Source organism: Heloderma suspectum, chromosome 14 (assembly GCF_057233095.1).
Source record: "Heloderma suspectum isolate Gila_16-S chromosome 14, 16-S_ref, whole genome shotgun sequence".
Lineage (NCBI taxonomy): Eukaryota > Metazoa > Chordata > Lepidosauria > Squamata > Helodermatidae > Heloderma > Heloderma suspectum.
This window is the reverse complement of record NC_139471.1, coordinates 21,561,361-21,587,522: the sequence shown is the minus strand read 5'-3', so window position 1 is coordinate 21,587,522 and position 26,162 is coordinate 21,561,361. Positions and strand designations below refer to the sequence as shown.

At 45.9% G+C, this 26,162-nt stretch overlaps 2 protein-coding genes across 13 annotated transcripts in view; one reads left to right on the top strand and one right to left on the bottom strand.

The window, feature by feature from the left end:
• NEK6 (NIMA related kinase 6) overlaps positions 1-14,005 on the top strand; it is a 99,698-nt gene extending 85,693 nt beyond the window's left edge. For 4 of the 11 annotated variants that reach the window (XM_084821101.1, XM_084821099.1, XM_084821102.1 and 1 more), the window contains exons 9-10: positions 5,167-5,280; positions 13,308-14,005. In XM_084821101.1, the coding sequence (XP_084677227.1) occupies positions 5,167-5,280; positions 13,308-13,418 (225 nt within the window). In that variant the 3' untranslated portion in view covers positions 13,419-14,005. Of the gene's footprint in view, positions 1-5,166; positions 5,281-11,646 lie in introns of all 11 variants that reach the window. The other 7 variants (XM_084821091.1, XM_084821094.1, XM_084821092.1 and 4 more) reach the window with 4 other exon arrangements.
• Positions 14,006-14,054: 49 nt separating this feature from the next.
• PSMB7 (proteasome 20S subunit beta 7) overlaps positions 14,055-26,162 on the bottom strand; it is a 31,826-nt gene continuing 19,718 nt past the window's right edge. The window contains exons 7-9 of one of the 2 annotated variants that reach the window (XR_014785917.1): positions 17,885-18,036; positions 16,315-16,730; positions 14,055-16,183 (exon numbers count right to left, since the gene is read on the bottom strand). Coding sequence is in view for 1 of the 2 variants with exons in the window: in XM_084821089.1 (XP_084677215.1) it covers positions 16,619-16,730; positions 17,885-18,036 (264 nt within the window). In the remaining variant the exon portion in view is untranslated. Of the gene's footprint in view, positions 16,731-17,884; positions 18,037-26,162 lie in introns of both variants that reach the window. The other variant, XM_084821089.1, reaches the window with a different exon arrangement.

Below are 26,162 nucleotides of genomic sequence, written 5' to 3'. Positions count from 1 at the left end.
GGTCTGAGTCACCCAGCGGTTCAATAGGTGCTGATTAATTTGTTGGCAGTCTGCGAAAGCACCATGCAGGGAGCATTGACAGGGAGGGAACTATTAGTGCAGAGCAGTCAATAAATGAAATCAATGAGATGCTACTGTAGGGATTAAGTAGCCTTTGGGAGAGCAGCGCAGTGAGACTCTAACAGCCCTCTGCTCATCTTGGGAGAGCTGCACCGCCACTGGCTTTAAGGCCATGGCTGATGGGAGAGGCCCTTGGTGTAACTAAAGCGAGCCACGGAGTTGCTTCTAATGTCTCTGGCACCACCTTTCATGCAGAGCTGCATGTGAATGGTGAGGCATGGGGGTGAGGTTCCTCAGAGAGCCGTCTGCCATCGCTGTTGCAGTGCAGAAAGCTCCCTAGGAGACATACCGTGTTCTGCTGAGCAGCAGCCTCTAGGATTCATGTTGGCAGACATTGGCCTGGGAATCACGTATGACCCAAAGGAGCCTCTTAGCTGCTGCTCCACACCTGCATGGAACCCCCTTACATTCGAACAAACTGCATTCTGAGGGGCCCACCGCCCATCTGGTGCTGGCTCAGAAAGAGACGCTAGCAGCGGTCACGCATCACAACAGCCCTGTTTCGTTCTCTTTTTTAATAAGCCTTGGGTTGTCAGAAATGAGCAAGCATACTACTTCGTGGCAGCTCATTGCATCGCAACTCTGTGGGGTCCCTCTCCCAGCAACCCAGAGTTCCGGGCTTGGACGCCGTGATAAACAGCCTGGAGATGGAGTGTCCCTGGGTTGTTTAGCTGCAGTGGGAAGAATTGCGCTGCTGGGAACCAGTGCACTTGCTCCATCCCGCTTGTTCACATCGACCCCAGGGTTTTCATGATGTGCAGCCGCTGCTAGTTTCTCTTTCATAACCAGCATTGGATAAGGGACCATTCAGAATATGGTTAGTTTTTCCTCGCATGTCACCTGTCATGAATGGTGGCCATTTGTACTTAAACGGGGAACCCCAACTAGGTTCTGTTTCTGGTTCACATTTAGGCCAGTGACAGGCCCTTATTTTTACGAACGCAACTTCTCAGAGGTAATGGAGGCTTAATCTCTAGCTCAGCCTTCCCCAAGCTGGTGCCTTCCAGATGCTTTGAACTACAACTTCTGGTATTCCTGACATTGGCCATGCTGGCTGGGGCTGATGGAACTCAAAACATCTGGAGGGCACTAGCTTGGGGAACAGCCGGCCTGCTATTCCCATCTCACTAATGAGGTGTGAATTCACAGCCTGCCCCCACCCCACCCTGCTGAATTCCTTGGAAGATGTCAGTGCCAATATTCTGTTCTCGTTCTTGTGTCTGAGCTCTTGCTTTGTTAAAAATGAGGAAAGCAATGATTGGCTAGTTGGAAGTTGCTTTTCCTGTGCCTTTTTACTATATTGTTCAGATTAACTGGAGGTTTTTTTTCCTCCAAATTGCCTAGAGGCACACATGCCAGTTGGAATTCACTTTAATATTATTTGGGGTTGGGGTATGTGTGATGTCAAAGAATCCCCCCTTAACCTGACATTTACAATCTCACACTGATTTATATTAAATCTTATCAGAATAGTGGGAAGCCTTCACCATCTCTTGGAGATCTGTCATCAAGATACCTTGCAGGACATAAAAATAAGTTCTCCGCTCCCTGGAAGTAGCTGCAAGCAATGGCTTTAGCAGTTCTAACAAGATAATCAATTTAAACGCAGAGAGCAATTTGTCTTTTCTTAAACCAGCCATAGAATGTGGTGGTCAATTTGAAAGAGAGGTCTGGCTGTTCCACTGTAATTGTTCTAATCTAGATGTCAAATGCAGATCTAAAATGAAACTGTTTGCTGCAACCTTTGAGTGCCTGTAGCCACAGTCCTCAGACCAGCCACCTCAGCCTTCCCAGTCACACGTGGAAGCCTCCTGCCAGTGCCTTGGCTGGGCTGGCTTTGTAGTCAGAGGGCAAGAGTGGAAGAGCAGAGCCAGCATGGACAGTTATGTGAAACATTTCTGCCATTGTACTTCCAAATTTGCCACTGTAACCGTGACTGATGGTTGATTGGTTGCTGCCCAGCCGTCTCTTAGGGCAGGATTCTCACTTAGGGACCAGCTCCTGCCATAGAGGAAGAGGTGCAGAGCACAGGGTGCTCTTGGAGGCCTCCATCTAGATCTTCAGCAAAGCAGCCTGGGATAGTCAGCCTGTGCCTGAGATGCCGGACAGCCAGTTTGGGCTCAACTGGCCGTTGGAGCCAGCTGCTGATACCAGTTTGCAAAACACTCACGAAGGTTTTTTCTTTACCTCACATGGAATGATGGCTTACGCAAAACGCAGCCTGATGGCTAAAGCCATGTTGCTGAGGAAATCAGGTGTTTGTATAAATTGTCTTGTTGAAATCTGGGTGGATTGAGGTACATTTCTCAACAGATAACTAGAAGGACTTTCCCTCACTGCAGATCCCTAAACTGCTCAAATACCATGATAGTAATAATTTGCCAGTGTTATATCTTTCTTAAAGCTATAAAAGTAGGCAAGAGAGGGGCCTTGGAACGAGTCTCTGTTTTTTTTCCCCCTTAACCTTGCTGAGAGCTTCCTGACTGAAGAGAGGCAGATTTCTTTAGGTCGGTTTCCCCATGCATGATAATGAGCAAAAGACTAACAATTATCTAATAGACCTCCATCCTTATTAAAATAGTAGTGTGAGGCAGTGGCTTCGACAACACAAATAAAAAGAAGCCGCTGGCCGATCTGCCCCAGCTTGCAGCAAAATGGTTTAAAAAGATCTTCTTACCAGAGTGGATAATATTCCACAATTATCCAATAGTGCTTCATTAGGAGGAGGATTACTTCATTGTGGCAGGGCAGCTTGTGACAGCAAGAGTGACAGGAAGCCCTTGAATAGCATTATGGATTAATAAGCAGCTGGGGCTCCGTGTGGGCTGCATGCTGAGGTGACGTGGCTTTTGCTTACCGAGCTCTGTGCTGCTCGCTCGCGGCATTCCCTTTGAAGACAAACCTTATTAGAGCTGGATGTAAATGGGATGGGGGAGCATTGCATTTCTGGCTGTCTTCTTGGGGATGGGGGTGAAGGGGGACTGGCCTTCTGCCTCTGCAGAGCCTGTTTGAGGCAGGAGTCTTGGCTCCTAAGCCTGAGGAAGGACGCGTACTTGAGATGCACACTGGCGTCGACTTGTCATCTCTGCATTTGTGTGACGATTGGTGCATAGCCAAGCTGTATCCTCTCCATAAGTTCAAAGTGACTTCTGGAATCTCCAATACTTCCATGGGTGTTTTTCATTTTTGTTTCTCTGGTGGTGGTGGTGGGGAGTTCCCAGAAGAAGGTGTCTTTGGCTGGAGAGACTTAAGTTAGCTATTTTTTAAAAGAACCCTCCTGTTACATTAGCCTTGCTGTTTGACTGTTCCATATATGTTTGACTTTACAAAGTCAGACATACCAGTTGTTTTCATTTAGTTTGTTTATTAAACTGCTTATTTACACAGATCCCAAAGCAGTTTACAACACCACCATAAAACAATAGGACAATACAATAGATACACCATAATACAATATTAGAGATGGTTCTAAACAACTCATAACTGAGGGAAAGCCAAGGTAAAAAGATAGATTTTCAATAAATGCCTAAAACATGCCAGGGTTTGAGGCCTGATGAATCGCAGAGGGGAAATCATTCCAGGCCAGGCTCCTCCACAGAGTAGGCCTGTTCCTGAATCACTGCCAAATGGAAACCTGTGGGCCGCGGCACAGACTACAAGACTTCCCCTGGAAGACCATGGTGGCCTGGGAACCTGGTATAGGGGAAGGAGTTCTTTGAGGTAGCTGGTCCTGAGTTGTACAGGATGTTATATATGAAACCTTTAACCTAGCGTGGCAGCAGTCTGGCAGCCAGTGTAGATGCTTTTGCACAGGTGTAATATGTGCATGGCAAGGCACCCCAGTCAGAAGCCTCACCACTGCCTTTTGCACTAGCTGCAGTTTCCAAACCAGCCCTGTGGGCAGCACCATGGAGAGCCAATTGAGTTGTTGGCTCTGTGAATGAAAGAAAGCCGCAGAGGGTGAGTTTCCATGATCAGCTGTAATATCCACCTGGATGGTGCTCTGAGCCACGTCTGCTGTCGTAGATGTATAAATGGCCCTGAATATGAAGCTCACGTTGGCTGTCCAGGAGGTGCCTGCATTAATGCTGTGTGGCATTTCTGCAGAGCCTGCATAAAATCTTCCCTGTATGCAGAGGAAAATGTCTCTTTCATAGCCACAAGAATCCTGAAAAGTGACAGAACTCTTATGTAAGGATTCAGATCTTCCTGTAGGGTAAGTAAGGTTATCATGTGCCCTTTGAATTCAGTGAACGTGTGAGCTTTTATATCAGAATGGAGTGGAAGTCTTTGCCATTGCCGGATTTTTTTTTTCTGTCAGGTTTCTCTGACCAGACCTGTGGAACAGAGATTCCTACCAAGGGCTGCACTTTGGAGGAAAATGAGTGTAGAGGTGGGGGAAAATGGGTAATGGTGATGTGAGAGCTGGTCAGGTTTCATGGGAGGTGGTGGTAGTGACATCTGGTCTGAGAGTTGTTTTCCTGCCTGCCCCACTGGGATGCTCTGTGGGCTGGTGGTGGCGGTGGCAGGTGGCTTTCTTTGCTTGCCAGGTCCACTGGTGGTCAGAGTCTCAAGAAAGTGGCTGCAGATCCATCTGTCTGAAGAGGGTGAGTTGGCTGCCACGGCTTTCACTAGGAATGAGCTGGTGCTACTTTCTCTTCCTTTTTGGATGGCGCTGTGGGTTTTGTGCTGCTCCTGCATTCTGAGTCTTGGCTTATTCAGTGCTGGCGAGGCAGCAGAAGGTGTCTATAGCATTGGCTGGGATCCAGCAGAGTATTTTCCAGTCCATGTGCCATCAGAGGATGGATCTCAGGGACAGAATTTGCCACAGGGGAGCAGTGAAACACCCCTCAAGCAATTCCAGATTTGTAACCACTAAGTCCTTAGAAGTTCTCGGAAGAACCACCCATTGTTCTTCAAGCACCTCACATGGAAATGGCCACAACTAACTTGGGCCCCTGTTTGGTAGTTGTATTCAGGTCAGTTTTAGTTGATGCTCCCTGAGCATTCTCCTGCCTTGCTCATCTCCCCATCTTTACTTTCCAGATGGCAGCTCTTCAAAGTCCCTTCTATGGCGATAAAATGAATCTGTTTTCCCTCTGCCAAAAGATAGAGCAGTGCGATTACCCACCTCTTCCAGCCGAACATTACTCTGAAAAGGTGAGTGACTGGTAGAGCTGCTGAATGCTCTCTTGTGCCTTGTAGGGAAGGAAGATGCCAGACGCAAATGCAGAGGGCTAAAGCTCTGGGCAGTTTCAGGCAGTTGCCATGAGAAGTACTTTGGCACATTCTCAGCATCTTCTTGAAAGGGAGGAACAAATGCCTGTTTGCAGAGCCACGCATTCAAAGCCCCTTCCAAGAAGATGCCATGAAGCAGACCGGTGTGATGACCAGAGAAGTCAGAGCAGCAGTGAGGCAGCAGCATGGGTGCTTCTCAGGCCTGGCTCATTGTCCAGCCCAGGTGCACACCACACTCTGGCTGGGCCCGTCTGTGTTGCAAGCTGCCTCTCGGCCTCTGCTGAAACTGAGCCTTTTTGTCAAGTGCTGGGACACTTACAGCCGATACAGCCTCTTGATCCTAATTGCTTGGGAAACACGCTGCCAGTAAGGGTTAATGTGAGGAGTACCTGAGAGAGGCTGGTCGTCGGTGTTCTATCTAGCCACCTTTTAAACAAATACAGACCTCTTTAGAATTGGAAAGCAAGTCATGAGTTCAAGGCAGATGAAAGACTTGCTTGTTGAATGCCCAGCACCTACTCAAGCACAGGCTCCAGGCACCCTTTTCACGGCCTGCCACCAATTGCCCATCTTGGCTGCTGCAAAAGCGTCTCTAGGGATGAGATCTTACAGAAACATGAGCAAGTGGGGACATCTCAGCTTATGTTTGGAAACAAGTGATAGTGCGGGTGGGGTGGGGGGCATGGATGTCAGGGAAGAGAGCACTTGGGAATAAGCCCTGCATTCGACCCTCACAGTTTCTGTGTAGTAGCATGACCAGCCTTCCAGCAGTATGTGCAAAAAGCAGGTCACCGTGACTGGACTGGGAACTTGTGTAAGTTGCTAGGAGGGTTTTGATGCTCAGGCGTGGGGTGGGGGGAGTTGTTGTGCTGGGCCCCCTCACACAAAAGCCGTCACTTTCAAGCCCTCCCAAGAGCTTCTTATGAAATCGGCCACTCTGTGTTCTGCTTTGCTTGGGTGGTTTGCACATCCTCATTCCCATTGCTAGCACCCCTCCTCTTGGCAGTGACAGTCCATTAGGAATGCCATGAATGGCAGTCAGCGTTGTGTGCCTTCCTCACAAGCACAGAATGGGTGTGTTGGCTGGGCAGAGAACTAGCCATGCTTCCCACAGCCACTGTTCAAACTAAGCTTCTAGCCCATTATGGCTACCAAATAGCCTTTAAAGTGTCTGGGCAATGTCTGGGGAGAGCTGGGAGCCGAGTGTGGCTGGGCAGGGTTTCTAGTGGGCAGGGAAAACAGGTTGCAGTGCTCTGCAGTGCCCTTCTCCTCCTCCAGAATAGAATAGGCACAGATGTGCAGATTTACCCAGTAATGTGTCCAAGTTGTAGGTGCTGCCATTTTTTGGCATAGAATTTCAGGCCTGGCTGCCTTACTCAGCTCCTTGGCTGCTTCTCTGAGGCAACTGGTCATGCACATCCCTCTTACTAGAACATCTGTCCAAAGTAGCAGCCGCTGCCCTTTAGCAAAGACACCCATATCTCCTCTTTGGGGCACATGGGGAGATTCCAAAGGCAAGGGCAGCAGCCTGGTGCTTGGTTTCTGATGCACAGGAGCAGGGGATAGGTGCTGCTCCCATCCTGGCACAGCCATGTCCATCCTTCCTAGTGACTAGCAGACTTGAGCACAGTTCTTCCTTGCAGGCCACTCCTGTGGCAAAGCCAGGCTCAGAATGTATGCTTTACTTGGCCGGGCTGCTGCTCCAGCTCTTTGGAATCTGCCTTGTGGCAGCAGGAATTAGTGCAAGTTGACAGATGTGTTTCCTGCCTCTCCAATTACTGTCGGTTTACCTCCCTCTGGCAGTGCTAAAGAGTGTGTGCAGTCTAGTGATACAATTCAGGGTGAGAAAGATGGTTGAGAACTCAAAAATGGCAGGTCCCAAAGAACTCTGTTCCAGATGGTGCATTTGCATGCAACGGGATGCAGAGGGACATCTCACTGGATGAATTGCTGCTGTTGTGTGAACCTGCACCAGCACGGGCTTGCTTGTGTGTATGTGAGTGTACACATTTCATGTTGAGTATGGAGTCCGTCCATAACCTTCCAGTCTGTATTGTTTAGGAGAAACAGGCCTGTGCTGTGGGGTTGTACTACCCAACAAAGGAAAGAGACACAAGACTGGGGGGTAGGATTTGTTGCTGGCTGCAGGGTCTGCACCTGTACGAGGGACAAGAAGCAACAGTAAGAACCGGACATGGAACAACCGATTGGTTCAAAACTGGGAAAGGAGTACGACAAGGCAGCATATTGTCGCCCTGCTTATTTAACTTATATGCAGAGTACATCGTGAGAAATGCCGGGTTGGATGAATCACAGGTCAGAATTAAGATTGCCGGGAGAATTATCAACAACCTCCGATACGCAGATGACACCACCCTAATGGCAGAAAGCGAAGAGGATCTAAAGAGCCTCTTGTTGAGGGTGAAAGAGGAGAGTGCAAAAGCTGGTTTGAAACGCAATATTAAAAAAACTAAGATCATGGCATCTGGCCCCATCACTTCCTGGCACATAGAAGGGGAAGAAATGGAAGCAGTGACAGATTTTACTTTCTTGGGCTCCAAGATCACCGCAGACGGTGACTGTAGCCATGAAATTCAAAGACGCTTGCTCCTTGGGAGGAAAGCTATGGCACACCTAGACAGCATAGTAAGAAGCAGAGACATCACCTTGCTGACAAAGGTCCGTCTAATCAAAGCTATGGTTTTCCCAGTAGTAACGTATGGCTGTGAGAGCTGGACTATAAGGAAGGCTGAGTGCCGAAGAATCGATGCTTTCGAACTGTGGTGCTGGAGAAGACTCTTACGAGTCCCCTGTACTGCAAGGAGGTCAAATCAGTCCATCTTAAAGGAAATCAACCCTGACTGCTCATTGGAAGGACAGATACTAAAGCTGAAGCTCAAATATTTTGGCCACCTAATGCGAAGAGAAAACTCTCTGGAAAAGACCCTGATGCTGGGAAAGACTGAAGGCAAAAGGAGAAGGGGACAGCAGAGGATGAGATGGCTAGATAGCATCACCGATGCAATGAATATGAACTTGAGCACACTCCAGGAAAGAGTAGAGAACAGGAAGGCCTGGCATGCTGTGGTCCATGGGGTCACGAAGAGTTGGACACGACTTAACGACTGAACAACAACAAGCAGGGTCTGCACGTCAGCCATCTGTCAGGAGAGGCTGCTAGTCCTACTTTCCATTGTACTTTGACCATAGAAGTAGAACAAGCCAACACAGCCTTAGTTGACCTGTCTCTGCCTTTATCCCTTGCACAACGGCTTCCATGCCTGTCATGTCTCCCTTCCTGATTTAATGAATGGTGTCCTGTAAGGACATGAGGGTGCCCTCGATCAGTCTCTTTTGGTAGTCTAGAAATCCATGCCCGGATTGCATTTGACACAGTCCAGACGGTGCTCTGCACCTAACAGCAATAATGTTAAATTGACCCTTCGCAGATCTCTGCCTGGTGCATGGGACTTGAATGTGGGACTGTCATGCTTTTAATTACCATTAAAATAATTGGCTCTGTTGCTACTGGGAGGATGGGAGAAGATCAGAGGCTCAAGGCTGTTTCTCTCAGTGCCATAGGCTGTATAGCTGCTTCCAGGGGCTATGCAATTAAAAGCTGCACTCTTTCAAGTGCAAAATGAAAAGGGGTGGGAGGTGGGAGTTGCACTTCCTTTATTATGCAAGCAGTAGCAACGTGAGCAAGAGGGTCACTGCCAGGCAGTCTGTCTGTCTAAACTAGTTAGCAGGCCAAAAGCAAGCTTGATGCAGGACCTCTGAAGTCATTCATTCCCCCGTCTGTAGCCTCCATTGCCAGGATCTGGCTCAGTCAGATTCTCTGTAGACTTATTTCTTCCCAGCTCCCTTCTTCTGGCATCCAAGCCAGATGTCTCCAGTTAATTCATTTCATTCATTTGTTTATTATATTTCTATACGCCCCATACCCAAAGCTGTCTGGGCGGTTCACAAAAATTAAAACCATTAAAATACATTATATAAAATATAAAACCATTCACATAATTACATAGAACAAATAACACACGACAACTACAACATATATCTAAAACAAAAACAATCAGCCAGAGACAATCAAGAAACTCATTACACACTGCCAGATGCCTGAGAGAAGAGAGCAGTTTTAACCTGAAAAGATGACGATGTTGGTGCCAGGCGGGCCTCGTCAGAGAGATTATTCCACTAACAGGGAGCCACCACTGAGAAGGCCCTCTCCCTTGTTGCCACCCTCCAGGACTCCCTCGGAGGAGGGCCTTAGATGCAGAGTGTAGTGTGCAGATTGGTTCATGCCGGGAGAGGCATTCCATCAGGTACTGTGGTCCTGAGCCATGTAGGGCTTTATAGGTCACAACCAGCACTTTGAATTGGGCTCGGAAGCTTATAGGCAGCCAGTGCAAGCAGGCCTGAATCGGTCTTACATGTTCAGACCTTCTGGTCCCTGTTATCAGTCTGGCTGCTGCATTTTGCACAAGCTGCGGCTTCTGAACTGTCTTCAAAGGCTGCCCCACATGGAGCACTTTGCAGTAGTCTAACTTGGAGGTTACGAGAGCGTAGACAACTGAAGCCAGGTTATCCTGTCCAGACAGGGGCATAGCTGGGCCACCAACCGAAGTTGGTAGAAGGCACTCGGTGCCACTGAGGCTAGTTGAGCGTCAAGTGACAAAGATGGCTCCAGGAGGACCCCCAAGCTACGAACCTGCTCCTTCATGGGGAGTGCAACCCCATCCAGAACAGGTTGAGCACCCTCCATCCGGTCAGGAGAACCACCCACCAACAGCATCTCAGTCTCGTCTGGATGGAGTTTCAGTTTATTAGCCCTCATCCAGTCCATTGTCACACCCAGGCGCTGATTTAGCACATCCACAGCCTCACCTGAAGCAGATGAAAAGGAGAAATAGAGCAGCATGTCATCAGCATACTGATGACAACGTACTCCAAAACTCCAGATCACCACACTCAGCAGCTTTATGTAGATGTTGGATAACATGGGGGACAAAACCAACCCCTGAAGAACCCCATACTGGATAATCCGTGGGGCTGAGCAGTATCCCCCAAGTGCCACCTTCTGGAGCTGACCATCCAAGTCGGAGCAAAACCACTGCAGTGCCTCCCACTCCCAACTCAGACAATCACCCCAGAAGGATGCCGTGGTGGATGATATCGAAGGCTGCCGAGAGATCAAGGAGAATCAACAAGGTCACACTCCACCTGTCTCTCTCCCAACATACAAGGCGACCAAGGCTGTTTCCATGCCAAAACCCTGCCTGAAATGGATCTAGATAATCAGTGTCATCCAAGAATGTCTGGAGCTGGTTGGCAACCACCTGCTTAAGAACCTTGCCCAGGAAAGGAACATTTGCCACTGGCCTAAAATTTTTAAGATTTTCCAGGTCGGGTGGGAGGGGGTTCTTTAGGAGTGGTCTCACCACCACCTCTTTGAGGCATCCTGGGACCACTCCCTCTTGCAAGGAGGCATTTATCACCTCCCTGGCCCAGCCAGCTGTTCCTGCCCTGCCAGTTTTTATAAGCCAAAAGGGGCAAGGATTGAATATGGAAGTGGTTGCATGAATCAGTCCAAGCACCGTGTCAACATCCCCAAGGTGTACCAACTGAAACTCATCCAAGGAAACTGGACAAGGCTGTGCTCTGGCCACCTCACCAGATTCACCTGCTGTAAGACTGGAGTCTTAAGTCCTGGCAGTTGCAAGAGATTTTATCCTGGAAGTGCCTAGCAAATGAATTGCAGAGGGCCTCAGATGGGTCTACCGTCTGCTTAGGGCCAGCATGTAATAGGCCATGAATGACCTCTGCTGGGTGGCATATGGAAGATTGAATGGAGGCAGTGAAATGTTGTTTCTTTGCTGCCCTCACTGCCTGAGTATACTAGTGATGTCAGAGAATTCCGCCATGGACTCCAGTGAGGCTGGATTCTTTAGAATCCGGCCCCCCAGAATCTGTGGCGGAACAGCCTCCCCCACGGAATCCCCCCGGGACAAAGCTTACCTGGCGGTAGATGTGGCAGCTCCGGCTGGTCTCCCGGCCAGCCGCTCTGCAGAGCCCCTGCGGAGCGGAGCCAGCCGGAGAGGATTCTGAGGGGAGAGGGACGGAGCACCTCCCCCCCACCGCGGATTGCCCGGCACAGAGCCAGGTAAGACTTTCGTACATCCCTAGAGTATACCTAGGCACATACCAGGGTTCAATTGCACTCACTAGTTCTCCATCTGTACTCAAGCCGACTTCTGTTTTCTTTCTTCTTCTCCATCTGTACTCAAGCTGTCTGCTGTTTTGTTTCATCACTCTCAGCTCTGGGGTATACCATGGAGCAGTATGAGCTCTGCTTGGGAGAGAGCGCTCAGGAGCAATCGTATCAACCACCTGGGTCGTTTCTGCATTCCACAGATCAACCAGGGTTTCAACAGGAGAGCCAGCTGTATCAGCCAGAAAGCTCCCCAGAGCCCTCTGGAAACCGTCCGGATCCATTAGCCTCTGGGGGTGGACCATCTTAATAGGTCCCCCACCCTTGCAGAGGGGAAATGCTGCTGTTACGTCTAAACCTCAGCAAGCAGAGATCTGACCATGGCAGAGGGACTGAAGTAAAGGCCTCCACTGTCAGATCACCATCTCCCTGTCCAGTTGAGAAAACCCAAGTCTAGGGTATGCCCATACATGTCATCATCCCAATGCATGTATGGGCCGATGACATGTTGGGACAGTCCCGTGATTGTATGGAGACCATGAAATCCTGAGCCACCCCTGACAAGGTGCCCTCAGCATGAATGTTGAGATCCCTCAGAACCAACAGTAGGGGATCTCAGCAACCCACCCAAGATCACCTCCATCAGCTCAGCTAGGGAGTCTGTTGAGCAGTGGGATGGGCGGTACACCAGCAATCTGTCCTGCTGGCCCAGCACAAGGTGCAGACACTCCAGACCAGTAATCACATGGACAGAGAGCCTGCAGAGGGAGATGGAACTCCTATAGACCACAACCACCCCCCTGCCTGGCCTTCAAACCTACCCTGATGCTGAACCAAGTACCCCGGTGGACAGAGTTGAGAGAGACCAATGCCTCCTTGCTCACCCACCCAGCTCTCGGTTATGCATGCCAGATCAGCCGCCTCATCCACTTTTAAATCATGGATAAGGGAGCAGCATCCGGAGGCCTGAGGGCAGGCTGTTTATCTCCTCTGAAAGCTTCACATGACTGGCCTCTTATTCCTGAAGAATTACCTTCATCTGGTAATTCAAGCTCACTTTTAAGGTGGGTTTCACACTCTCATTCTAGCATGTGCCCAGCCCTACTGGTTGTATGTACAAGGTTAGCTAAATGTTTGTTAGATGCAGTCTTTGGTTATGACTGAGCTTTCTTTGAGCTGGGGCCTCACCAGGCCATTCCTCTACTTCTTTCACCAGACATAGTCAACTGAGCAGTAAGCACACCAAGTGAGGGCTTCCACATAGACCTGTCTGTAGATGTATGCCTCACATTCTTGGGACAGATTTACCTGTTTTGCCAATCTACAGCAAAATGTTAATCCCTTCTGACTGAGCTGTGTGCAGAGTGTATGTCTAGACCTGTGTGACAGATAGGGTGAGCGAGCTGGGGGAAAGGTGAGCTTGAAACACCACCAGCTAATGGTGGGTAGCGAATAGTGAATGCAAGAGTTGAGTCTTACATGTAAGATGCTGACGCCCATAGTCATCTCAGCACCCCTCACTGTGTTACTCCCGCTAATCCGTTAGCATTTTCCTGGGGCTTTCCTGTTCTATTCTGGGGAAGCCAAGGCTACTAGAATGCTTTCTTCATAAAATGGAGATGGAGGCCTTGGGAGCCCTCGAAGTGGGAATTGGGCCAAGTTGCAGGCATCTCTCTCTGGTTAAGGATAGATGCAAGGGCTGGCTGTGTTTCACTGGTCGCTTTTTCCATCCTTGCAGTTGCGGGAGCTGGTTAGCATGTGCATATACCCAGATCCTGACCAGCGACCCGACATTGGTTACGTGCACCAGCTAGCAAAACAGATGCACGTGTGGACCTCCAGCACTTGAGGAGTCGGCCAGCGTGCTCCAAGAAAAGCCATCCCAGCTTAGTCTTACTTGAACCTTCTGTCTCAAACGAAACCAAGAGGTGCCTTGCCACACTGGAGCGGGAGAGTTGAGCCTTCCTCGGAAGTCGCTTCGCGATTTCTGCAGGCCACTTGCAGAGGCGCTCACAGAGTGGATCCGCTCTAAGTGACGGCTGTGAGATGCTGCTGCAAGTGTGTGTTGCTTTTCAGAAAGCCAATAACATGTTACAGACATAGATCACTTAAAAGACCCTTTCTTAAAACTGTTGTGTGTAATCTAGATTAGGCTAGGCTATAATAGCAAGGGTTTCCTGTGTGCGTTTGGCACACCCCTTGTATCTTAACTAATGTGAAATATTGAAATAATTCCTTTGGTGAAATCACTTTATACTAATGTAAAAATTACAGTAGATTTTTTGTGTAATTTGTATAACTGCTACTTTGCCTCTTCTGCCAATGGTTAATAGCGAGTTCAGTTTCTAGCGCATACATTTTTTAAAACATCCAGCCTGGAGTTCTGTACTTCCCTCCCTAGCAACAGTAGGGTATAGAGAAGGAACAAGTTTGAAGTTTTGTTTTTTTTTTAAATTCAAAGTTAGGATGAATATTTTGCAATGCATTTTATTTGTCAATATGGCTGCAGTCAGTGAGGACTCAAACCAAAGCATTTTCTGTCATTTTCTGTGCCAGTGCTGGGGCAGATATGAGAATCTCAATAGCCATTCTTACATTCTTACGTGTTACTGTAAGCAGAAGTTTGGGATTGGGGAAGATTCCTTTTTGTAAAATCATTGGTACTCCCGCCACCGACAAATACTTTGTAACAGTGTTTTAAACATAAAGTAAGGGTTTTTACATTGACCATGAAATAAGGCAAGTCAAAGAAAATTCTTCCTAATGCAAAACGATCACCCACACTTATTTACTGTGAAAACTCATTTATGAATGTGAATATTTTAAACAAGCTGATTTGAAGGAAATAGTAAGACTTATGTTTTCATTTACATGTACTTTTAAGTCAACCAAATCAGTTCACTGACTTGGTGATTCAGTCTCTATTGGCCACAGAAAGGTACCACTTTCTAAACTAGGGAGAAGACGACTTTCTCTCACATCTACCTTGCTTTGGGAGTAATTGTACTCAGTTAGCTTCAGTACTTCTGAAGGACACTATTGAGAGGCAGATGATCAGTTCTTAATGAGCTCAAATGTGGCCTCTAGGCTAGGTTTTCAAAGCAGGTTCTGGTTCTCCCTTTTCCTGGAAATAGAGGGTTACACATACATCCTTCTGGTGGGTTTCTATAGCTCCCTCACCGCCTTAAAGGAGAAGGGCAGTGCCAACTACTAATCAATTTTGAAACCGTCATCCAAGCTGTAAATATCAATGTTTAATTGCTGTGAAAGATGCTGGCAGTGCAAGCCCACAGGGAAGTCCAGCCCATTGATCTCATTAGAGAGCCAGGAAATTTCAATTTTATCATGAAGCCTGCAGCATGTCTTCTACAATTCTTTGCTGAACTGCTTACAAACTTTCAGGAGGGGGTGCGTGTCTTTTTTCGTTCTCTACAAGCAAGCAAAAAGAGAACCTCCTTCATGGCGCTGCAGACTTCCTTTGAACTACACAACCTGGCCTTGGGGTACAACACTGAATAGGTCTCTGGCTGCTGGGAACTTTCAAGTTACAGATGGGTCTGCTAAATCTGGTCTCTCTTGCTTGTTCTGTAAGTTCTCTTAGTGCTTAAGTAAATGTATTTCCAAGAAATTTTTGCAACTGTGCATTTTTAGATAAGATTTAAATGATTTACAAAATAAAGTTCTCTTTGTAAAAAGAAGACGGTGCCTACTATTGACTATATTTTTGCCATCCTGCATGTAACATTCACTAGATGAAACAGGGTTACGTGCTGAAATGCTTAGCCTATAAACTGCATGCTAGTATAGGATTTGTCTTTCAAATGATGCAAATGCAAGTTCCAAGGGCAATGCAGTAGAAGCAGATTTAAAATAATAGGAACAATCAGGCAGTACTTAACATCTTGCTTGGGAAAGTACTCATGGCAGCAGACACCTCACCCACAAACAAGATTTTGGAAAAGCCCTCTATCAGACAGTCAAGATTGTTGTGAGGCAGGCTTCCCCATCCTGGTGCCTTCCAAATGTTTTGGATTTCAGCTCCCATCAGCCCCAGCCAGTGGTCAGGAATTCTGGAAGTTGTAGTTCAAAAACAAGGGCACCAGGTTGGGGGAGGTTGCATGAAGCAATACAAAACTTCCGTCTTTGAAAACTTCAGTAATTACTTGACTTCATGCATCCCTCAGAAGCCTTTGACTTGCCTAATATAAGCTGAAGTCAGAAAAAACTGTTTATTTCATTTATAAAGATAAAAAATAGAATAAAAGTATTTTCAAAAGAAAAAACTGAATAAAAATTATCACAACACAACAGATTTAAGTTTGTAGCAGGAAATGTGTTACAGCAAGAACAGCTTGCCAGCACCTTAAAGACCAAATAACGTATTATGACAGAAGCATTCCATGGAGTAGAGTTCACAAAAATGTTATGCCATAATAAATGTGTGTGTCTTTTATGTGCCACAAAACAGTGTTGTGGTTACACCTAAGGCAACTCACAGAGAATAAGACTATGAACGAAAGCTCCTCCACTTACGAACTTGCTGGGGAGGGAAGTGAGTACATGTGCTAGGCTAGATGGACCATACAGCTGATCTGTGAAAACAAAGGTGCAACCCTATGCATGTTTAGAGGGAAAGAAGTCCCACAACAGCCAGTGTTCCCCAGCCAGCCGTGCTGGCTGGAGAAAGCTAGTAGCTGAAGGACTTTTTCCATCTAAACATGCACAGGATTGCACCCTTAAGCTGCAGGATCTCTATCCATACTCGTACTCACTCAGTGGGCAAATGACCGCCACAACATGGTATTGAGTAAATTTTCTCCAGAGGCACAAGGAAGGCTCACTTAACCATTTGCAAACCTCCCCCCACCCAACCCCACAGGTCATTAAATGAATAAATTGGTCAGTTCCCACTGGGTTTCTTTTTTTTATTAATTCTACATAGAGAATGTATAATCCCAGCATACAGATAGGTATTTCAAAAGAAAAGCTTAGGCTTACTCCCCCTTAGGCTTAGTCCCCCTTCCACTGCCCTGAAATGTATTTGAGAAATCAGGATGTGTCCATTGTTTGCACTGTCTCATCTGTCACTTCAAGTTCCAAGAGTGTAACTTTTTCAGTGAGAACACCTGTAGTTCCTTTCTCGCACCTGTATCTCCCTTGCCTGTGGGAGAAAATAAAAAAGCATTATGGAGTAATAATGATTTGAAGAGCATCATAGCCTGAAAACTACCAATGAATGAAAGGGTAGCAGGAAATCCTGGGTTCATACTTCGTATAGGGTGGCAACAGAGAATCCCAATTGCAAAAAAATATTTTCTTTTGAATCTCACTTTTCACAGAAGACTCCATGGTGGTCATAGGCAGAAGAGTACATACTGCAAAACCTTCTACCTGGACAGAGACCAAGACCAGCTTCACAGTCACACATCACACTTGGACTCATCCTGACCAAGAGAAGTTGTAAATGGCTTCTGCCATGTAAAATGATACAATAATGACAAGGACAGTGATTCATAACTTGATACAACATGCTCAATACAGCTCTTATTTTATTCAGCTATTGCCCTACGTCTCAGGCTTTCTAGAGGAAATCCAAGAGATGCAAATTTTTTCCTAAACGTGATGCAGCAGTGCACACACAACAGCACTATTGTGACTTCTCACCCAGAGTGGTCATCCTGTGGTCAGCACAATTCAAGAGTTCGTGTACAGATGGGTTTATACCCTGTGCTGCTGTGTGTGCTATTCCTCAATGCTAGATAGTTATGGAACAGCTCAGCCTGAGCTGAGGGAAGATGCAGTTCTGACGGTCTTGTGGGGTTTAGCAAGGACTCAGCAGATGAGGGAATGCCAGAAAACTCTGGCTTTCCCCAGAAGGGAAGGGAGTGGAGACAACACAGCCACCACCTCTTCTCACCAGATCATTTTAACTGGCAGCCAGCTGTGCTCACCAAGAAACTGCTGGCTCTGTTGCTGGAGCGGTTGAACCCTTGTGAATGTCTCTCTAAAAGCCCTCAGTTCCCATCACAATGAACTCACTCAGCTTTTGAAATTAACAGGCTTCTCTTTAATTGACAACTGTGGCAGGAACAATTCTTTTGTTCATTCGTTTTTCAAGAAAGCGCATTTTAATTATCTAAGCTAGAACGGTTTGTACCCTCAGCAATTGGAGCATCCTCTGAAGTTCTAATGAGAAACGTCTGCATCTGCAGCCAGGATCTGTGCATACCTGGTATGTATTGCCATATGGAATCTTAAGGTTGAAGGCTCCTGACTACGAAAGTGAATCCAAAAGGGCAAGACACGCACACTCACCTTTCTCCCTTTTTGTTGGGCGTATCATAAGGACGGAGGAAGTCCAGCTTGTTCTTGCTGAGGACACAGAGATCAATGTTACTGCCAGAGCCCAGATCGTTGTATATACCAGCTGCAATAGCATCTCTCACAAGCTGTTTGGCTGCCTCTTCCTGGAAAAAAAAATTCAAGCTGGTATCAGATATAATCAGTTCCCTCATATTTTAAAGCAGTTGCACAGTGCTGATCATCAGACACAGCTTCTTAACTGATCATCTCCTGAAGCACAGAAAACACAAGACAAATGCAGAAGATGAACTCTATGGGACACAAAGGGGCCCTTTTGTAGACCCTATGGAGCTGGAGGTCTTGTTCAATTCTAATAAGCAGAGACGTGTAACCGTTCATGCTGTAACTCTTCCAAGGGAGAAAAAACCGAACATAAAACCTACCCGAAAAAGGAAGTGGAGGAGGAAGGACTCTACAGATCTAAGTACTTGCAAAGTTCTTATGTTATAATGTATTTGTTAGTCTTTAAGGTGCCATAAGACCAGTTCTTCTGCCAGTTCACACGATCAAACAAGCCATCGTGGTTTAAATAAGCCATAGTGGCATGTGTCAGGTGCCATCAGCCTAATTACCCAGTCAAGAACAGCTGCTCATGTGATCCAAACCTAATAACACGGCTTGTTTGAAGGAGAAACAACCCTGAAATAACCCTAGCCTGTTGGTGGCTTGTTTGGGTCGTGCAAACCAGCAGCCTACTGTGGGTTAATTTACCTGTGGGAGCTGTTGCATCATGGCGAGCGCCCATGGGCACCATTTCTGCATGGTGTCCATGGGCGCTCAGGTTACCATGGGTTGTCATGTCATGTGAATCCAGGCAGCAGGGGTTGTTTTAGGGTTATCCTCACAACAACCCCTGCCCCCTGGGTTCACATGACAAAACAACCCATGGTAAGCTGGACGCTCGCAATGCAACAGCTCCCGGGGATAAATCAACCCACTGTGGGCTATCATGTCACATGAACCAGCACTCTGTTGTTTTATCTATTTCAGTGAGAAATAATTAGCAAATGCAATGTCACCCGTGCTGTAACTAGCAGGTGGTGGTCTGTGTACTCAGAAAGGCAAACCTTAATCATCTGACTCAGAAATCCCACTAAAAGAGTAGCCAAATTACTTAAGCCTTCTGAAGATAGACAAGCAACACATATCCTGTGCAGGTAAGCAAAGCTCACCCTATTAAAATTCTACAAGAGCAAGCTCCCCTCTATAAGAACTATCACCCTCTTAATCAATGGTTTTCCAATAGAGAACATATGCTTTTGGCCACCAAATGCCCTGAACAGAGTGCCACAGTAGTAGAAAATGGAAATAAATTCCTATTACATTAGCACCCTCTACAGGCCTGCTGAGGGAAGGAAATTTGTTTACCAAAAGCTGTTTTGGACAAGGATATCTGGCCTAAACGGGAATGTTTACAAATTATGAATCAGTATTTTGGGAGAGAGCCCCCAAGTCTAATCAGTCACTATGTTACCTAAAGTTCCTCTCCTAGGATTACAGAGGATAGTCCCATACACATTGCTCAATGGATTATTTAAGCATACCACCATGCCTGCTCCCTAGGCAGTGCCAGGAGAAGGCGGAATCCTGCTTTTTGCTCATGGTTTAAATACCAAATCCAGAGGCAAGTGGCAATATCCATGACTGATTGTGGCTGTTTCTCCATTCCACGGCCTGATTCCAATGGTACCACCTACTTCAGGGCCCACCTCAGTCTTGCTCTTTCACTTCTGCCAGTTTTAACAAGCCTTTTCCTTTCAGCCTGCGGTCAGGATGGTTGCTTCTCCTGAACTACAATCTACATCCAGACCACCATTACACAAACGAGCTCCTCCCATCTCCTCTAAGTCCTCGAGGCAAGGCTTCAAGCTCTTCCACATGAGAATAAGAATGCAGGGTGTATGTTTCTTCAAACCCCAAGGTGTCCTCTGATTTGAGCAGCAGCTGCATCAGTACAACTGAAAAGGTCTCTATAGGGCAATTGTGCCTGTTCCCAGCATATGTTCAGCACTCTCTGGAGACCTTCCACACAAGAGGTGCTTCCCATGGAGGTCCCCAGATTCTCACAGCTCAATTATGACACAGACTTGAGGTCTGCACTCAGCTCACTAGCTGGGCTCATTCACTTCCAGGGAACAAATTAATACTCAAATCTGAGCTTTGTCCTGGTTCACAATGAAAAGCAGAACCCCCACTCTACGAAAGACTGCTGTGTGCCCGCTCAGGGGGATCTGCCCTGCTTGCTTCTAGGATCACTTCATCACATACGAGTCCTTGGAATGCAAGACATGTTCATGCAAGCCTGCTAATGCAGCATGCAGCTAAACTAAGTTTAGCAATAAATAATTTTTTCAGGCCGCAAGCAAACACAAAATGTGACACTTAACAGAAAAACAGGCAGTATTGCTCTTCAGATTGACAACAATGCAGCTGCTCTCTTTTTCAAAGTCTCTCAACTTCAGCTTGTTTCAACAGTATCTGAGCAAGCTTTCAGTGCTTTTAAGGGTTTTAAATGACTAACCAAACTTCACTTTAGCAAGCCAAATCCTGATATGATTTAGAATAACTTTCGAAGTACCACCTGCCACATCATGTAACATTTTTTAAAAATATCTCTTTTATTAAATCCTTCCCATTAACTAAAGGAGCAGTGGCATATGACCAGAATATTACTTTTGTGCAAGATGGTGATTCGGATGGCATCGTGAAGCCTTGTTCGGGAAAAACTGGTCCTATGCACAAGCAAGCTTTGAATGCCAACTTTGCCATTGAGTGAGGTTTTTAGGGCTGGAAAATAGAGGCTTATCATGAAAGTGCTGACAGCCACTGTCTTAGCGATGGTGGCACAAATGACGCAGTGTAATAATTAATCTAAAAAAGTACCCTAAAAGTTTCGAGTATATAAAAGGAGCACTTCCTCCTTTATGGTTGCAAAGCCCAAGCTAACTGGGAATATCATTCTCTTGGGCACACGATTGCTCCTTAAATGAGATTACAGTAAGAGTGATGTACTGTAATACAAGTCAGCTGTGACAAGCAGCCCTTTATAGACCACTCGGCTTGCCTCCGTTGCTACATCACACAATGTGTCCCAGGGCTCCAATGCGTGCCTCCATTTACCGCCACAAGACAAATGGGCAGCACTTGTAAAAGGCACAAAGAGGTCCGGACCAGCCGCGTAATGGTCACCACAGATGTGCCAAACTGCTGGAGGGGGGCACGGCAGACCCCCAAGTTCATTAAACTGACCAGTAATGGATCTCTCAAAACGCGTCTGAGGAATTGAACAGTAAAGGCTAAAATAAATAACTCAGCATGAAGGGCTCATCCGAACTGGTGTTTGATAAATTATTTATAACAGAGGAGATTGTCTGCATTTAATTTTGGAGCTACTGGTAGCATCTTTAAAAGATGATTTATGTGTTGTAATGCCATTAAACTCTATATTGGCCCACTGCTGACTATAAAGTCTGCTGAGATTTAGAGAACGAGTTTTAAACTGTCACTGCAACATCATAGCAGAGAGGCGGCATTAAATCTTTACTTTAAACCCATTATCTGGAGAGTTGCATTTTGTAGACACTCCAAAACTGATAGATTACCCCTCTCCAACAGCGGTGACAAGAGTCCCAAACAGTTGTGTCTGTTTCTTCCCTCACCCTGCCCCCAGTACTGAATGTTTCTACATTTGTTTTGCAAGCACCTTGGTCACTTCACTGATTTGCAGACTGGAGAAAGCAGAGCATCCAAATCCATGTTCAGAAGGAGACTCTGCAAGGGAAGAGACTGGCCAGGTATGTGGCCAACTTGGTCTACAGTACATTCTACAAGGCTTTTATGCCAGTTATACCACTTAACTTGTATTTCTAGATGTACTTCTCAGACAAAATAATTTGCAGCTGTTTGAAGCATGCTACTCCACTGAAATGGGAGTGGGGAGAAGAGATTAATACAATGGTTTTCAAATATTTAAAGCCTGTGTAAAGTTATTTTACTCCATTGGAAGCAATGCCAAGCTTGTGCAATACTGCCTACAAAATTCACGAGCAGCATCTGGGTTGCCAGTAAACAGTTAAGTCTTGTTAAAAATATCCCACTTATGACATTTTGAAAACATATCACCGCAGTTCCAATGTGCAAGAGTGGAATACGTTCAATGCCCTGACTATAACAAAAAAAGTAAAATGTACAAATTACTTTAAGTGAGAATCTAAGAGAGATAGCTGGGCTGGGGGAGGAGAGAGAGTGCTGGGGAGGTCAGAGCAGCAGTAAAATTCTATATAGAAGTGCTGGGAATTTGGGACTAGGAAAACGATAGCTCTTGAAGGATACCTGGGCCTAGAGAAGGATAATTAGACCATGGAAGAGTAATCGGCAGCCTCGATTGTGAAGAAATGCGGATACACCTGTCTTCTGGGAGGAATTGTGTGGAGATCAATACATAACTGGAAGCCAAGCTAAATCTGCTGGGAAGCTCAGGGAGAGAACTGACCCAATGCAGCCGCTCCAAATCAAAAGGATTTGATTACTTCATGGGTCCCTGCCCCCCCCTTTTTCTTCCAAAAAAGAAAATGCTGCAAGTACACCACTTCATCTCGCAATGTGTCTATTTTCACTTCATCTTTAGAACTGGCAGGGAAATACAGGTGCTGGAGCCTTGAGTTCAAATGCTCTATATTTTCCACAATATAATGGGAAAGGAAAGACATTCAGATGTAGTTCTGATGCACAAACTTCTAATGCAGGGGTAGCCAAATGTTTTGTGATATGGGCACAATCTGAGAAACAGTCCTTGGCACCATCACAAAATGGCTGCCATGGGAGGCATGTCAAAGGACAAGTAACCTCCCCAAAATACTGAGTGCAAAGCAGAGATGAGTGCGAGGAACAGAACTCCTTTGAACCAACAGTTTTCAGGACCAACAGAAAACCAGCTGCCACTTAGAAAACATCTTAATTTAAAAAAAGAAAAGGAGGGATAGGGCACCTTGGTGGGCACCAACAAAGGTCTCTAGGGGTGCATTCGTGCCCACAAGTACCACGTTGCCTACCCCTGATCTAATGGATTAAAAATGGCAAAACATTTCCTTTGTTCCCACTTTATTTATTATTACACTTATACCCTGCCTTTTTACCTCTTGCAAGGAACCCAAGGCAGCCTATGTGGTCCTCCTCCTCTCCATTTTATCCTCACAACATCCCTGTGGGGTAGGCTAGGCTGGGAGTCAGGGACTGGCCCAGTCACCCAGTCAGCTTCATGGCCAAGTGGAGACTAGAACCCCAATCTCCTGAGTCCCACTCAGCACTCTAACCACTATACCACACTGGCTCTCTTTGCTTTGTATGATCTTCCAAGAACTGCTAAAGCTAAATACTGGTTTTATTTGGGGCAGGGAGAATTTGCCATTTCTCCTCTGTACTACAAGTTCTAAGTGATCAAGCAACACAGTTCTAGTGCTAAAGAACACTGCTGGCTGCTGCAAAGGCTGAGGAGCAGGGGCAGAGGGAATCAACATAAGGTTACATGGTACACACCAAATTCCCTTCCACTAAATTAAACATGTCATCAGCCAAGACACATTTTCAATTTTATATGAGTGATACTTTTGTTTTTGAGCCACGTGAGATATTAGGGCTCTGAAACGAGTAATCTAACAACCATTTAAATTAGAGCCAGTCCGATTAAACATAGTGGGACTTACTTTTGAATAGACATTCACAAGACTGCACTGAAAACGTTATTTCATACCGTCACAATAACTCAGGGAGCCACATTGTCTTCAAAGGGGGAGTTTTGCTCTCTCATATTAAACTTAATGAGCATTTTGGTTATATCATGAGGGGTCCAAAAGAAAAATATTTGATTATAAACTTGTTCATGAACGGATGCATTGGGGGAGCCATAACAATTCATGTTATGTTAGCATTTGAGTTGGTATTTTCAAGATAGTCACCACAGCTAGATTGACTTCTGCAATGACCTCCAGCCAAATATGCAATTCTGTCTCTGCATCAAAAGGTAGTTAATGAAATGACCTTAACTCAGCTTCTAGCATACAGTGTCACAGTTCTAAAGTAAACAACCTAAGGAAATTTGTGAAGGATTTTGCCTCACTGGTAGAATATACTGCACAAACAGTAGAACCAGGTTCTTCTAGTTACTAAATTCTAGCATTGCCTACAGCTCACCATCTCTCCCTACTTCTTAAGTCATTCAGCAGCAGAGCAAAAAAAAAAAATCAGAAGCACGAAAGTTCAACATGTTCCTAATTCTGTGACAGCACTAGAAAGTGAAGGGTGCCACATTCCTAGTTATGGACCAAATATTCCATGTGAATATTCCATGAGGAAGGAAACCTAACAGGTGCCTTACCTAGTCATCTTCCAAAGCTCAAGGGGAGAGAGACCATGGGGTTGTATGTTTGAGCCCACTGTATACTTGAGAATGTAAGCTCTTAGGAGCAGAGACTTGTTTAGGTCACTTATATAACTCTAACAGTGAACTCTGTCATGGACATTAATGGCATGGCAATAATAAAGGTTCCTTTATCACACCTCATGGTTATCTCTACTTACTGAAGGGTATTGTCAGAGGCCTGCTCATACGTAATGGCAACCCATGAATTATTTAAACGATGGATTTTCAGGGCCACGAAAAAGAATGAGTATGCTGACTCCAGTGCACTCACCACTTCCATTTTGATTAAACTTTAATCAACAACCCAGGAATTCTGGGTTGTTTAACCCTATAACAACCCAGAGTTCTGAGTCTGGATGTTACATCAAATATCCCAGGAACGGGGTGAATTCCTGGGTTCTTGATTAAAGCTGACTGAAAATGGAAGCAGTGAGCCCACAAGAGGCATTGTGCTCTCTCCCTTGCTTGCAGCATCACCAGTACATGAGTCAAACAACCCACGAATGGTGTTACATGCAAACCAGGTCAGAGACTTCCTCTACAGTGAAAAGCCACTTTTCTGGACCTTGTGTGTGTGCCAATATTTAAATTGTGTTTTGCACAACAATAAACTCTATTGCTATGAAGAAGTCTACTGCTATGAGGGCTCTTCTATGCATACAATGTCACACTTCGACTCTCAACACCTGTGCTGCAGCTCCTCTTTGGCAGACATTCTGGCACAACAAACCTTCAAACTAGCCTGTTCAGTTAATTTTCCATGAACACAACGTGCTACTATTAGCAGATGTTCTACAACTTGTTACTGCAAGAGAGCCTACATTATTTGCAAATATTATGTGGAGAAAAGGTCCACTAGTGGCCCTTGATACCTCTATATCACATAAAGGTTTGGAGACTGCAGGGGCGACCAAATATTTCCGAGAACAACCCCAGCTGCTAGTGCAAACATCCCTATTGCGTTATCTACCAAGCAGAAGCAGAGCTACTTCATTACTCTCAGTCCTGAAAACAGAGACCGAGCACTTCAGGAACTTTCTAAGAAAGAAAAGAAGCAGGACTGCTATAGCCACACGCCTCGCCATGAAAAGCTACTTTTCCCATCATCATGTAAGGTTTTAACTGATGTGCTGCACCCTCAAACACAACAGAAACTACGTACACATCTAAACAAAAAAGAAATTTAAACTTCCAGAGCCTTTGTTCTTAATATCATCCTTCAAAGCCTTTGATTACAGTAGGCTGAACCTATGCTATTTTCTCAATGTGCCAGTACAAACACTTGCAATCCTGGCCTCCCCTTTCTCATATCCTACAACACAAGTATAATAAACCACGTTAATATTTCATACCAGTGTGAAATATGCTGGAGTATCAATTCAACATCTGTTGTCTTTAGGGTTCTGGAGTCCCGCAGTGGCCCTTTCAATTTGTAATTGAGTTCTATACTGAATTAATCAGCAGTTTATCTTTTTTACTTTAAAAAATCTTCTCTGCTAACCTGAATTTACATTAACAATTTATGTCGAATTACCTGCCAAGGCAGAAATGTATTCCTCTAGAACTACCATTCAGTAACACTGGCTGCTTTTATTTCATTTCTCATATGAGCATCGGGAGCAGCAGCACAAGCCATTCCACTGGATAACACCTCACAATACAGAACCAGCCTCCACCTGAATTTCCAAGAGGGCTGGGCAAAGGTCACACCAGGCTTTCAAATGCTACAAGTTAAACAGAAATGCACAGAGCTATTTAATTTATTCCTGATGACTTTCAGAAAGTCACCAGGAATAAATTGTGATGAAATTA